Source organism: Durio zibethinus, chromosome 18 (assembly GCF_047325235.1).
Source record: "Durio zibethinus cultivar Kanyao isolate XHJ-2024 chromosome 18, ASM4732523v1, whole genome shotgun sequence".
In the NCBI taxonomy this organism is placed as follows: domain Eukaryota; kingdom Viridiplantae; phylum Streptophyta; class Magnoliopsida; order Malvales; family Malvaceae; genus Durio; species Durio zibethinus.
In genome coordinates, this window is record NC_143179.1 from 12160057 (window position 1) to 12175805 (window position 15749).

Sequence of the window (15749 nt, forward strand, 5' to 3'; positions counted from 1 at the left end):
ACAGAAATTTGTTATGCTTTTATCAATTAAATAAACACTACAGTAATATTCATCAAGGAATCACTTCAGATTACAACAAGCAATATACCCCCAAAGACCTGAGAGTCAAAAACATAAAAAGCCCAATCTAAGTTACGCAGCCCAAAATCTTGCTGATAACATAATGGAAAACAAATGAAAGCCCACCCATTTAGCTTCAGTCTGGACTAATCCCAACAAACAGGTCCAAGTTAAACTCCAAAGCAAAAGATAGTTAACCACTTCAAAAAGAAGCATGAGCTAAAAGGCGATGGCTTCACTGTCCTCTGCTTCTATCCCTCTAGTCAGAATCTCAATTCAGCTCCCCTGCTTCAGGTTCTTATATGTCCTAAAATATTTGTGTTCTTTCATAGAAGGCTTCTAAATATCATTTCTTTAGCTTCATTGCGCTTTGTTCGGGTCCTTTAATCCTATGGCTCAATTCAATTCACCATATTTGAACTAATTAATAATGCAGATAAAATGGGAAACTTTGCAGATTAAATCACGGAAAGGTTCAGTCTTTGAGAAGATATAGCAAAAATAAGACAACCCATTTGAGTATTAGTTCAATTGTTAGAATGTGTTCTGTTGCTGCTTCTGATTCACCAGTGTCCACTTCAATGTCTGAGCAATCAAAGAGTGTGTGGATATGGACTGAAAATAGTCAAGTCATGACTGCTGCTGTGGAAAGGGGATGGAACACCATCATATTTTCTTCACAGAATCAAGGGCTTGCCACTGAATGGTCATGTAATGCAATTCAACTTGTCATGCTTTTCTCTTTTGAATTTTTGCATTAAAATTCAAATTAATTGATGTTCATTGTTGTTAGTAATATTAATTTTGTGCAAAAGTAAAAACTCACCATTATAATCATAACCTATGTATGTAACTTGCTAATTCTTTCTCTTTTGGTAGATGGGTTTTTAGTAATGTTAGTTAAAATGAGAGAATGATTTCTTTTGTTATATTTTTGGAACATGCAAGCGATGGAGTAACTTGTGTGGGCTTTTGGTGAGAAGAATATGGTTTGTTTCATAGAGGTTGGTATGATTGTATCCAATTTTGGGGGTTTGGTTGTTGAATTTACAGCAATTGCATTCATTGATCCTCTTTTCATTAAAGAGGGAGGGATTTTCGATGGTGCGGGCAAAAGGGTTGCTACAATTTTTGAGGTTTCAACTCCTGCAGAGTTAAAGAAGCTCCAGCCTGAGGATAAACATGCAGGGAATGTTGTCATTGATTTACTGGACTGGCAGGTATGAGGTTGTGAACTGTTTGCAAATTTCATGTTTTAAAGATTTAGTCCCACATCATCACATTGAACTACATTACAAGTGACAGATAGAAGTCTGATAGATTTATTTGTTTCAGATTAGTTAGAACAACTTGAACACAGCATTTATAGATTGGAGCTATCCTATTAAAAGTTCTGGACAGACTTGCAATAGCTTACCAGACCATACAAGTTTCAAGTGACTAAAGTTGCAGTGTTCCTAACTCTTCTCTTATATTCTTCTAATACAGTTCAGTGGCTAAGTTATACATAAGATGGATGTGATTGAGTGCTAAAATAAGAAGTTATCTCCTTGTGCTTAGCTAAAATTTTGTCATATTTCTTTTGTCCGATTGTGAACTCTGAAGGTATAACCATATCTTGTCAAATAAATTGTAACTACTTTCTAGTCATAAATCATAATCCTTTTTATTTTTCTAGGTGATACCTGCAGAAAATATTGTGGCAGAGTTCCAAGGCAGTCAAAGGACTGTGTTCGCTGTCTCAAAATCACCTGTTGAAGCACAATTATTTCTTGAGGTACCTCACAAGTTATCCTTAATCAAGCACAGAAAATGCAAGTATATCTTTGTAGTATTTGTATTCCTTGTATATAGTCATTTTGGCTTTTCAATTGATTTTCCATCCTATAACCATCTCTTCTTTGTAGGCCTTGGAGCATGGGCTGGGTGGGGTTGTTTTAAAAGTCGACGATGTCAAAGCAGTTCTTGACTTGAAGGTAATTTGTGCTAGGTCAGGGTTCTTAAGTTATCAAGGATTGTTCCTTAACATGCTTTGAATTTTCAGGAGTATTTTGACAGAAGGAATGAAGTTCACAATAGATTGAGCTTGACTAAGGTCACCATAACTCAAGTTCATGCAGTTGGAATGGGTGATCGAGTTTGTGTGGATCTTTGTAGCCTCATGAGACCTGGTGAGGGACTCCTGGTATGCTTGTAATCTCTCGTTATAGTAAACTATCACTTGGTGTTTATTACTGAGATGATATCTGATGTTGTCGCTCTTAATGTAAGTAACTCTTCAACAGGTTGGATCATTTGCTAGAGGACTCTTTCTTGTCCACTCAGAATGTTTGGAGTCGAATTACATTGCGAGTAGACCTTTCCGAGTCAATGCAGTAAGTTTTGCCTTCTCACTTGAGTATACCCATAAAAGGGATTTCTTTAGCTTAAACTGGAAATTCTGAAAATGTTACAGCAGAAAGGGATCAATCCTTTTATTGAGAGCAGTGCACTTACTGTAGTTTTTTCTTTTGCTTACTGCTTTATCTCCTACTTTGGCAGTATTCTTGCATATGTTATGTACTTTCTGCCTAATCCACAATCTTTTTTCCAATGTATTGTGTGTCCAGAAATATACATAGGCCTTTTCATATCTCAATTATGTAAAGTGTTCTTTCTTAAATGCAAATTCTTTTAACAAAGATCCCATGGAAATATGCAGGGGCCTGTCCATGCTTATGTTGCTCTCCCTGGAGGTAAAACTAGCTACCTTTCTGAGTTAAAAGCAGGCAAAGAGGTGATTGTGGTTGATCAAAAGGGAGGACTACGGACAGCAATTGTTGGCCGTGTTAAGATTGAAACCAGACCACTTATCCTTGTCGAAGCAAAGGTCTGTATATCGCATACCACTGCCAACACAATTCTACGCGTTCCTATTGTTGTTTCAATCATCTATGTTACATAATGCTGAAATCTTTCTACTCTCATTTTCTTAAAGATTAGAAGGTTTATATTGAACTCTATATTCAGTATTCTAAACATTACTGTATACTTTTGCTGTAGAGAGATGTAAATGATCAAACTGTATACAGCATCCTTCTACAGAATGCAGAAACAGTTGCTTTGGTTTGTCCACACGAAGGTTTGTTTTGATGGTAGCTTATTTTTTGTAGGAAGTTTCGGATAGTACATATCTTACCCATTTATACTTGGCCCACCTATTCACAGGTAACAGAATGCAGAAGAATGTGATTCCTGTGACCTCACTAAAAGCTGGGGATGAGGTATTGCTAAGACTACAAGGTGGTGCCCGACATACCGGAATAGAGATTCAAGAATTCATTGTTGAAAATTGAATGACCAAGATGATATTTGTGAAACTTGTTCATTTCCTGGATTGTTTCCATCCAGTTGGAGTCCTTTCATATCTTGCAGTGTACAAAATGCCAGTATCTGTCTTGTTCATGAAGTACTCAACCAATCAATTATAAATTAAAACTAGATATTTGTAGTGAATAGCAGCATATGCTGTGTTTGAGAAAGATTTTTTCTTTTGTTGAAATATTTAATTCCCAAACTACAGCTTAACAGTATGACGTTCCTAGAAATGAATGGGAGAAAACAGTTAATGAGATTCGCATGCTAAATCATTCAATAAATAACTATCATCAGAAATAATTACTCATGAGATTCACAGCTTAACTGTCACAATGTATCCATTCAGGGTTTGGATCGTTAGATATGAAAAGTGAAAAGTCGTCATTAATTTTTCTTGTGTAGATATAATTCAATTTTTTTTGTATAAATATAATTAATTATCAATTTTATTTTTTAATTTACGAATTTGAGGTTGAATTTGAAAGTACAGTAATACTTGTAGAATATTATAATACTCTTATAGTGTCCGCTCGAAAACGGTAGTAATTCATCTTAAATGATCTTAAAATGATCTTTGTTTTAATAGTTTTTTTTTTACCCATTACTTTATTGCTATTTTATTTTTTATTATTAAAATATTAAAAAAAATTTAAATTATTTTTTTCACTTTTGGTATAAATTAAAAAAATTTTTCACCTCAAGAATATTAAAAAGAAAAAACTTATTTACTTGAAAAGATTGTTGTTTGATTTATTTTAATATTTTGAAAGTAAAATAGATTATAATTTTCTTATGCAAACACTTATGGTATAATTTTAAAAATTTAGAAGAAGATCACTGCTTGTAATTCCCATTTAGTTTCATCATCGAAAGAAGTTTTAATCTGCTTAGTAATATATATTAATTGTTTATTTTTATTATTGAATTAAAAAAAAATTATTGGTTAAAATTTCAAAATATTTCCAACCATTTTGGAATATTATGAGAAAAATACTTTGCCTAAAAAATTTTAATAAAGCCACCACTCATGACTTTTATTTTTGTAACATTTTATTTACTTTAACAATTTAAATATTTTTTATTTTTTTATTTTTTATGAAAAGATTTTCAAATAATTTTATCAACACTTTTGGTAAAATTTTTTAAAAAAATACTTCTTTTAAAAATGACCACTTGTGATTTTATTATTATTGTTATTATTCTTTTCTTTATGTATTTATTTAATTCTTGTTATTTATTCGAAGTGAGTATTGTTTTTATTATTTTTATGAAAAAAATTTTAAAACATTTCTAACATTTTTAGAATATTTTTAAAATTTTTTTGTATGAAAAATCACCACTTGTGACCTTATTCTTATTAATAATGTTTTTTTTTCATACTTCAAAAATTTTGAAATATTTTTAACACTTTTAGAATATTTTAAAAAATTTTCTTTGTGTAAATATTTTTAATAAAATCTTTACTTGGGACTTTATTGTTAATTATTTATTTATTATTATTGATTTTTTTTGCCTTTTTATATTTTTCTTTATTCTTGTTCATTAAAATTTTTATTATTATTATTTCATTTTATTTTTGAAAATTATTTAAGAGAAAATTAAAATTTCAAATTTTCCTATGTTTAGTTTTTAGCAATATTTTAAATTAAAAATAATTTATATGTTTTACTGTTTATTTTACTTTTCTATCAAGAGTTTATATAAAAATAAAATAAAAATAATAAAAAATCAGAGATTAAATAATAGAAATATATAAAAAATTGAGTAGAAAAAATAAAAAATTATGATGAAAATACTTAAAATGCCTCTGATCAACGGTTCAAAAGGCGATTCAAAACTAGTTCAAAACTAATTTAGCTAGACCAGTCAAGGGTTGAAAAAGATATAGGTCACAGGTCGGCTTGCGTGGACCTTGGGTCAGATCCGAGTTCATGTTTGGATCCTTCTTGCCTAAAATAGCAACGTTTTAGTCTTTTTTTTTATAGCATTGTAAAAGGCCCAAAATTATTTTATTTTATTTTTCTTTTGTTTTTCTCTCTCTAAGAGAGAGCTTATCTCTTTAGGTAATTTTTGGCTATTGTTCTAGTTGCCAACACAGCTATCGATTACCATGTCGACTGTCGATCACCTGTCACCAACATTGAAAATTCTTTAAAAAGTACTAAAAATGTCATTTTTTCTCCATTTTCCCTTATTTAAGTTGGATTTTCCTAAAAATCAATCAAAACTCTCAGATCTAACTTTAAATTTGATGGTTTTCACTTTCAAAAAGTCTTAGCTTTTTCATGCCAAGCAGCCTGAGCTTCCACTATGTCTCTCCCAAGCCAAAACCTTTTTCTCTTTCTTAAATCTAGCCACTAAACTCCTTAGAATTCCTCAAACCAAAACCCATGGCTTTTTTTCCTTTTTTGCGTCTTTTTTTCCTTTTTTTTTTATGACTTTTGGCACTGCTTTTCCCATTTCAAGAGATGTGGTTTTTCCTTTTTTCTTTTGTGTGATATTTTTGGTGCTTTTTGTTTCTTATTTTTGGTGACAAAAAAGAAAAAAGAAGCAAAGCTTTTTTTGTATGATTTTCGGTTTTAGAAAAACAAAAAGAGAGTTTTTGGTTTTCAATTTAATGGGTTGTTGAAACTTTCTGGAGATTGTATTTGGTTGTTGGTGATTTGGGTATAAAAGGGTTCGAATAGAAGTAGGATGGCATTTAGATTACTTAGGTGACGGGAGATAGTAGTAAGAGTGCGGTTGATCAAGGTGTTGGTTTGATAAAACTAGTGCTGGGTTGATAAAGCTCCAATCTTGTAGGATAGGGTACTATCAAGGTTGGTGTTGGACAGAAAAGGGGTTTACTGATGGGTTTTGGCAAGTTTTATTTCTGAAATGGTGGCGACAAAGGTGATTCAGCTTAGGGTGTTGATAATGAAGAGCTTGGATTCAGTTTAGGCAATGTGTTTTTTAGTTCTTGTTAGCCTTCCCCTTTTTTTGTGAATTCTGAACATCAATTTATCCCCCTTAAAATCTAGACCAAATCTCTTAATTATAGGGATCACAATCTATTTTGTCAACTAGCTAGCTGACTGGCCATGAAAAATAGGGTAGAGCTTGAACTTTAATTTCATCAAAGATTTTGCCATATCCATCTTTTGAAATATTCTTTTTTTTTTGTTTGACTTTTTTTTCATTTTTTAACTTTTTATAAATTAATTAATATAATAATTCAAAACATGATCAAAATACTTGAATGAGTTTAAAATGGAAACATAAAAATCATGAATGCAATTGATTTAATTTCAATCAATCCTAATAAAATTAGGTGTTTACAGCTGCCATCTCTTTGTATATTACTGAGAATTAGAAATAGGGCAAAGATAAAAAGACAACAATTTTATCTGGACAAGTATATTCTGAATTTTTTTTAAATCAAATATAAAAGCTTTTTTTAATTAGAGGCTATGAACAAAAATAAATAGAAACAAAAGCATAGGTATCACTGTCAAAAAATAACTTTACCACCGAAGAAAACTTGGATATCACCATCGAAAATATGTAAATGATTTTAGATATTGCCATCGAAGGGAAACTCAAATATCATTGTCGAGAAAATGTAAATGACTTTGGATATCACTACCGAAAGAAACTCGGATATCACCATTGAGAAGATTTAAATGATTTCGGATATCGTCACTAAAAGAAACTTGAATATTACCATTAAAAACTTAGATATTACCACCAAGTAAATGTAGATAACTTCAGATATCATTATTGAGAAAATGCATATAATTTCGAATATCATCATTGAAAAAAACTCGAATATCACCATCAAGAATATGTAAATGACTTCGGATATCACCATTGAAGAAAACTCAAATATCACCATCGAGGACTCGGATATCATTATTGAAGAAAATGCAGTCGTAGAGAAAAAATGCAAATTCAAACTTTAAACTCGAATATCACCATTGAGTGATTTTGAAAATGTCTCGGATATCACCACTAAAAAAATTAAATTCAAGTTTTAACACTTGGATATCACCACTGAAAAATACAATTCTAGCTTTAACACTCGAATATTACCATCGAGAAGATAAAATTTCAGCTTTAATATTTGATATCACCATCGAAAAGATGAAATTCAAACTTTTAATACTCAGATATCACCATCGAGTTATTTTAAAAACAGGCTTGCATATCATAATTGAAGAAAATGAAATCTATATTTTAGTACTCAAATATCACCACTGAATACTTTGAAAACAATTTATCATAACATTTTTCTTGACTAATACCAATTTCGCTGAGTTTACAATTTTCATGCCAACTAGTTTTGGCTTAAAGCTCTCATCTTATGCCATTTCATTGAAATTACTAAAAATTTTTAATCTTTTAAATATGTTTTTGCCCTTTTCTTTTCTTTTTCTTCTTTAATGTTTCTAAAATTGGCGAAACCCTTACGATGCAAATGTCTTCTCTTAAAATGATGATGCAAATGCGATGCAAATGCGATGCAAATGTCTTTTACAAAAATGCCAATGCATACATCACTATCAATGATGAGCAAGCTAATGATGTAAAAGCAAAGTCAAAAAATACAAATGTTTAAAATTTTCTTTTCTTAAAAAACCCAAGTCAAAATATCTAAATCTTCTTCTTAAATTTTCCAAAATTCTTTTCTTTTAATCTTGAATCTTTCATCTCATTTCAATTCCAAATCCTTTCTTTGCTGCTCATTTTTAATCAATTGTTGCTTTCTTTCTTCATTACTTGGATTTCTCGACTTTTCTTTCCATTTTATTTTCATCTTTAGATCAAACATACATATGATCAGCTTGAATTTGATGAAAGGGAATTGAAGAAAATAAACCATCAAACTATGGCGAAACTCAATTGATTAAAAGTGCTTCCTATGGTGCCACTTATTTTTCAAAATTTTATTTTTCTTCCCAAAAAACATTTTATTTTAATGATAAATGCCTCACAAAAAATTACCTTTGTCAACCTTTATGAAACAATGTGACTCTTAAGTCTCTAAAAAAATTGGTGATCATTATTATGCACATGTCTGGTCAGAGTGGTAATTCCATCTTTTCAAATGGCTTGGATGGTTAATTATCATATTGAGGTCTTGATTATCAAAAGGGACCTTATGATTTAATGGGGGAAATTGAATTTATATTTATCCAAGCTCAACAACAAATTCCTTTAGAAGGTTTTTATGAGGTATAATCAGATTTGACACTTTTTTCAGTACTACAATATGGTATTTTAATAGATGTCAATACCAACTATGGTAGGTTCAAGATCATGCTAGGATTTTTTATGATAGCCCTTGCACATATCTTAATCATTGATTATAATGAGTTTTCTTGTTGCTATCTTATTTCTACTATAGACTGCCAATTTTTTTGTTTTCACTCTAGAACTTTATTCTTTTATTTTCTCTCTCTTTTTTTTTTTTTTGATTTTATTGTGCACTTAAGTACTTTTATGAAAGAGAAAATTTAGCCAAAAAAAAAGGCAAAAGCAAATTCGATCATAAGGATTTTGCAAGGAATAAACTTTTCAATTCAAATATCCATATTTAATCGAAATGAACTCTTTGAGGTATGTAACATAGGTCAGGGTTCGAGGTTCTGATAGAATGGATAAATAGGTCGAAAACATGTATTTGAAGGTGATCAGACCAAGGATTATTTCATATCATACGAAAGACTTAGAGCATTTATTTTTTTAGTCTTAACAACGTATCATTTTCTTTCTTCTTCCTTCTTTATTTTTCTTTTTTTTTGTATCATTTTTTTTTTTGCTTTTTTTTACATATTTCAACTTTTGCTAAAAGATGTTTAAAACTTCTAAAACTTAATTTATTTAACATTTGCCCTTACAACATAAGGCATTTTTCTTTTGTTGTTGAAACATGATTTCATCAAATAGATTTTTCTTTATCTTTTTTCCTACTGTAGAGGGTGATCGTAGTCAAGATTCATTAAGAAAGAATTCATTTGGTTCGAAGGGATAGCAAATGGATAATTTCTTATTTGTGAAAGGAAAAAAAAAAAGGTGGTCATTTGTCATTTCAAGCCTTGTCACTTGTGTTGAAGAGTGATTCATTGAAAAATTCAAAATTTATTTTTATCATCCTTCTATTCTTTGTTTCATAAATTTTTTTGGTTTTTATCACTTTTTTTTTTCGATCATTTGAATATCTAAAGTGCATGATGTAACTATCGACCTTTTTTTTCTTTTCTTTTTGTTTTCACAACTCATATGACAACCAATCTTTGTCCTATCTTGATAAGCCAAAAAAGTTTATGTGATAATGGAAATCATGTTAAAAGGATTCATTTAGGTCCCGATTGTGCACTTCATCACCAAATTAGATAGTGGCATAAACCAAGTAATCTTGGGGTAATAGGAAATCATGATCTTCTATCAATATATCCTTAGATGTGAAAATAGTGCATTTGTGTATGACTTTGTATTTGAAGCATAGCTTTGACACCTACCAAATCACCAACATCTAGATAAAAAAAATGCATTATATTTGTCTAATTTTCAAAGAACTTAGAAGGTTTTTCCAAATTGATCATTTCAATATTTATTGCCTTGATAAGAGGTATCGCAAAGTTCAAACTTGTATCCTTTGAAGCATTAAGATTTTTCAAGTGGTTTTAGGTTATAAAAAGGACATGAAAATATTTTATTTGTATAGATTCATAATAACGACCACTAAATTTTGTTGAGACTTTTTATTATGAAAGGAAAATAATTTTTTTTAAAATGGAAAAAAAACATTGTCTCAATTAGCATTCAGATTTCAACTTTTATATGAGTCATGAAGTTTATATGCATGTCCAATATAAAAGTGAAAGATTAAAAAGGAAACAGAAGGGTCACACTTTTTATTTTGAATCAATCAATCTTTTTGTAACATTGAACAAAATATCCATCATTTTTTGACAAAAACCATAGAACCATTCTCCAATTCCTTTTTTAACCATTGAATCAAAATTATTCATATCAATGCTTTAATATCCTTGGTTCAGTTTTTTTAAAAAATATATCAAGGTAAAGAGTCTTAAATGGCATGATGATCCCTCTTCATTCCAAACTTTATTTTTTCAACTTTAATGATATCTTTAACCTTGTATTTCAGTGCGGGGTAGTTCTTTGTTGAGTGGCCTTGATTTTTACTATGGTAATCATATTTTGCATTAGGATCATATCATTTTAGGTAAAAAGATTGAAGAGGTTCTAGACGCACAGGCTTCAAAAATTGATTTTGGGTAAGTTAGGGCAACAATTTGGTGTAAGATATGGGAATAAAGTTGACACGATTTTTATTATTGCTTTGTTACCCCTTATTTGTTATTTTCAAAAGGATTTGATTTATTGCTTGGTTGCAGCATATATGTAAGTGTTTGGAGGTGAAAGATTGTTTGAACCCCTAATTGGTTTGGGTAAAGATTTGGCAAGACATTATTTATGGTAGGATAGTAAGGGTGGTAAACTGGGTAAGGATAATATAGGACAAAACCATTATCTCGTTGCTCCTTATGAGTTACAGTTTGCATATCTTTTTCTTTCTTGAATGCCTTATCTTTCTTCATATTTATGTCATTGAGTTTTTCACTTTTGATTGCATTCTCAATTATTTCTCCAAAAATTACCATGTTCGTAAAATTCTTTGTGGCATTCTCAATTATCTTGTTATAATAAAATGCTCGAAAGGTATTAACAAACAAAATACTGATTTCTTTCTTTGTGAGTGGTGGCTAGAGGGTCACATCTCTCCATCTTTGAGCATATTTTTTAAAGCTTTTAGTAGCTTTTTTCTACATATTTTGCAATGACAGACGATCGGAGGCCAAATCTACGATGTGCTTGTATTGGGTTATTGTCATAACGGTTTTGTGTCGCCCGATGAATTTAGAAACGAAATAAAAAATAATAGTCACCACCAATCTTTTTGGCTAGGTGCGATTGGCCACCTACTAAAACATATCATTTTAATAAAGTTTTAAAATTAATTAAAATTTATTAAAAAGATAATTTTACGGTCTACGAAATAGTTTGGGTTCGGGAGTCGATTACGCGTGGAGAGGATTAGCACCCCCACAGTGCCCATTAAAAACAGTACCAATTAACAACGTGTTATCCTTTGATTTGATAAAAATAGTCTAATTTTCGGTGTTTGAAAAATAATTTCCTTGATTTTTTATTTATTAGAAAAAAAATTTATTCTCGAGAAAAATAAATTAAAACTTTTTTTATTGAAATAATTCTTAAAATGTTCCAGTACGTTGGTAACATTAGAAGAACTTTTTCTCACTTAGAGATTTCTTAGGCATCGCTTCTCGGAATACCTTAGAATCTCATCATCGGAAGCTCAAATTTACTTTTTGTAAAAAATGTCATACATGCAATGCAAAATGTTACCATGTTGATGCACACATTTTTTTTTCTTTGTTAGAAATTTTATTAATGATTTTATTAATATTCTTATTTAAAATTTTGAAGAAAAAAATGAAATTTTCATTATATTGAAGATTTTCTATAAATATTTCAATACACTGGTAATATTTTACAAAAAATATTCTCACCTAGAGATATCTTAAAGCATCTCTACTCGAAATACTTTTAGAATCCCATCATCGGATAAAATTTCTTTTCTTTTCATTTTTATTACTTATATTTTTAATATATTAATCAATTTTTATTTATTACTTAAAAAAAAAGAAAATTTTTATTGTATTGAAAATTTTTTATAAATACTCCAATATACTGGTAGTATTTTTAAAAAAATCTTCTCACTTAGAGATTTCGTAGGCATCACTACTCGGAATACTTTTGAATCTCATCGTCGGATAAAAATTTTTTTTTCCTACATTTTTTATTAGTTTAGTATCATTATTAAATTTATTTTTATATTATTTTATTTTTAAAGTTTATTTTAAAAATTAACAAAATTATAAAAAAAATTTAACCACATATTTCATCATTTAATCTAACAAATATAAACATTTTAATATGCATAAATATTAATAAAATAATATATAAAAATTAAAAAAAATTAAAAAAAATTTTTTTTTTACCTGAACCGGATCGATCAACGGTTCAGTCAACACGCAGTTCGGTTCGACGGTTTGGTCAGGCAGTTTGGGTATGGTTCGGCTCGGTCTGAGCACGATCTGTTTGGTTCAACGGTTCGGTACCGATTCGATTCAAGTTCAGCGGTTCGGCTTCAGTCCAATCAGATCGTCAGAGGCTAATGGAGAAGCAAGTCGCGAGTCGGATGCGCGGGCCCCTGGTAGGGTCATTGGTTGACGCACGGATCCTGGGTGCTTAAAACGACATCGTTTTAGGCGTTTATTAAAACAACGTCATTTTGATTTTCACCGTTTATATAAAAGGTTCAATTTTTTTCAGTCATTTTTCATTTCCTCTATAAAAAAAGCCTATTTTTTTTCTCTCTTTTTTTTTGACCGACTTGGGGCCGATGGTCGTCTGTCATGACGGCAACCACAGTCCTCGTCGATGGCGAACTTCGACCACCGTCAACGGTGTAAAAAATTTTAAAAAATACCCACAAACTCCTTTCAACCTCCTTAACATAGATCCGACCTTCCTTTCACCAAAAAGAGTCCCCACTTCCCTAGATCTACTTTCAAAGTTTCGGTGAAACTATATATTTTTTTGTATTGACTTTTTTTTTTAAACTAACTTTTTTTTCATCTTCCTGCAGGAAGCTCGACGCTGGGTTTTTCTCTACGGGGAGGACTGTTTGATTTTTTTTTATTTTTTTGGTAGAATCTCTCCTTCTTTCTTAGTCTGTGTTTTTGGTTTGGCTAAAAGCTCTATTTAATGAGCTCCGGCCATGCATGTGCTCGAAGAAAGGGCATAGAGCTCGGCATAGGGTGTAAGCATGAGCCCCATGCCTCTTTTATTTTTTTTTTTGGCAACATCTGGCAGTGGTAAGGTTAGGTGATCAGAGGGGTGGAGGTAGGGCATGGTGAGGGATGGGTGGTAGGGAATGGTAGTAGTGGTGTCGGAGAAGGCACCACTGTCATCCCTTATTTTTTTTTCTATTTTTTTAATATTTTTTTGGTATTTTGTATTATTTGGTATTTTTTTGTATTTTGTGTTTAATAATAATAATAATATTATTTTTTAGGACAAATTTGATGTCCACAGTTGCCCTTCTTTGCCCATTACTGATAATCAATAATAGGACAAAGACAAAGACAATAATTTTGTCTGAAATCTAAATGGATCAAATAAAAAAATGCTCCTCTCACTTGAGGCTCGATAACTTTAAAATCTCTTTTGGAAAAGCTTCTCTCAGTAGATGTTCAACAATTTTGAAAATCTCATCTTGGAAAAAGCTCTTCTCAGTAGAGGCTCAATGACTTTAAAATCTCTTTTGGAAAAGCTCCTCTCAACAGAGGCTTAATAACTTTAAAATCTTGAAAAACCTCCTCTCAGCAGAGGCTCAACAACTTTAAAATTTTTATTTGGAAAAGCTCCTCTCAGTAGAGGCTCAACAACTTAAAAAAAAATTCTCATCTCAAAAAAGGCTCCTCCCAGCAGAGGCTCAACAACTTTAAAAAGCATCTTAAAAAGGGCTTCTCTCAGTAGAGGTTCAACAACTTTAAAAACTTATCTTGAAAAAGCTTCTCTCAGCAGAGGCTCAACAACTTTAAAAAAATTTTCATCTTGAAAATGTCTCCTCTCAGCAGAGGCTTAACAACTTTAAAAATTTTCATCTTGAAAAAGCTCCTCTCAGCAGAGGTTCAACAACTCTAAAAATCTCATCTTGAAAAGGCTTCTCTCAGCAGAGGTTCAATAACTTTAAAAAAATTCTCATCTTGAAAAGGACTCCTCTCAGCAGAGGCTTAACGACTTTAAAAATCATCTTAAAAGGGTTTCTCTCAGCAGAGGCTCAACAACTTTAAAAACTTATCTTGAAAAAGCTCATCTCAGCAGAGGCTCAACAACTTTAAAATTTCATCTTGAAAAGCTCCTCTCAGCAGAGACGCAACAACTTTAAAATCTCATCTGTTCTTCAAATCGAGTTCTCTTATTTAAACAAGTAAATTTTTCTCTTTTGAAATCTTTTGTTTGATCTTATTTTTCATTAGAAAATAAAAAGTTTCTGTCCTTATTAAAACTGCTCATAGATGCATGTACTGAGTGCTCTAAATGCAATGCATGTAATGCAATCAAAATTATCATTGTAGTAAAAAAGTTCTCAAAATCTCTCACTTTTGGCTTCTTTTATCAGAATTCTTATATGACCAATATGTTCTTAATATCTGACCACAATATTTTTTTTTCAAAAAGTCTGCAACATTAATGTCTTGTCATGCTTTTCTCATCTTTTTTTATTTGCCTTTGTTAACTTTTAAAAAGTAATGCTAAGATCTTTCATGTTTGTTTTTCTTTTCATCATTTTAAGTCCAAGACCAATAAAATGCAATCACACATTTCTCTTATTCATGTGGAGGATAAAAAATGAGAATAAAAGAATGGATATGTGTTATTTTCAAAGGAAAGATAGCATATTGGTCACAAGTGCATGGCAAAGTATTTGAGTTAAAACAAAGGTGCCCAAATGATGATCATAAGATAATCATAAACAAAATATTTTTTTTCTAAAACTAAATTAGATGACTTCTTTGATCCTTTAGAGTTCATCACTTGCCTCTGTATTGTGGAATGATGTTTCTTCTTCGCATCCAAGCTATTTTTTTCAGGTTTTCAATTTTTGATGACTCATTTTTTTTTCTTTTTTCTTTCAAGTAAAATATTTTTTCACAGCATCTGAGTTTATCGAAGTAGGTAAATCACTTTCTTTCATCTCTGTCAAAATCAATGCCTCATCAGAAAAGGCTTTTTTCACCACATATGGGCCTTTCCAATTTGGTGTCCATTTTTTTTTATTATCATGTTGATTTAAAATGATCTTTTTCAGCACTAAATCTTCTTCCCTAAAGCAACGAGGATGGATTTTCTTGTCATGTGCTCTCATCATTCTCTTTTGATATAATTAACCATGACAAAGTGCTGTAAGTCTTTTCTTTTCAATGAAGTTCAACTGCTTGTAGCGATTTTGAACTCATTCTACTTCTTCTAATTTTACCTCCATCAGGACTCTCAGTGAGAGAATTTTCACTTCAACCGGTAGCATAATTTTCATTTCATATACTAAAGAGAATGGAGTGGCCCCAGTAGATGTTCAGATTGATGTTCTATAAGCATACAAAGCAAAGGGTAACTTTTTATGCCAATCTTTATAAGTATCAATCATTTTTTTAAGATTTTTTTTATTTTTTTAT

At 30.7% G+C, this 15749-nt stretch overlaps 1 protein-coding gene across 4 annotated transcripts; it reads left to right on the forward strand.

The window, feature by feature from the left end:
* Window positions 1-233: 233 nt before the first annotated feature.
* LOC111299618 (3-dehydroquinate synthase) lies at window positions 234-3581 on the forward strand. 4 transcript variants are annotated; one of them, XM_089747602.1, is made up of 10 exons: window positions 234-354; window positions 518-771; window positions 1114-1280; window positions 1739-1837; window positions 1968-2036; window positions 2105-2231; window positions 2332-2435; window positions 2762-2929; window positions 3103-3181; window positions 3268-3581. In XM_089747602.1, exons 1-10 carry the CDS (start codon window positions 290-292, stop codon window positions 3393-3395), a joined length of 1260 nt encoding a protein of 419 aa, XP_089603728.1. In that variant the 5' UTR covers window positions 234-289; the 3' UTR covers window positions 3396-3581. The 4 variants fall into 4 exon arrangements, with proteins under 4 accessions (XP_089603728.1, XP_022750650.2, XP_022750651.2 ...); XM_022894915.2 differs by having other exon boundaries at window positions 235-354; window positions 2105-2245; window positions 2346-2435; XM_022894916.2 differs by having other exon boundaries at window positions 239-354; window positions 497-771; window positions 2105-2245; window positions 2346-2435.
* Window positions 3582-15749: the final 12168 nt, after the last annotated feature.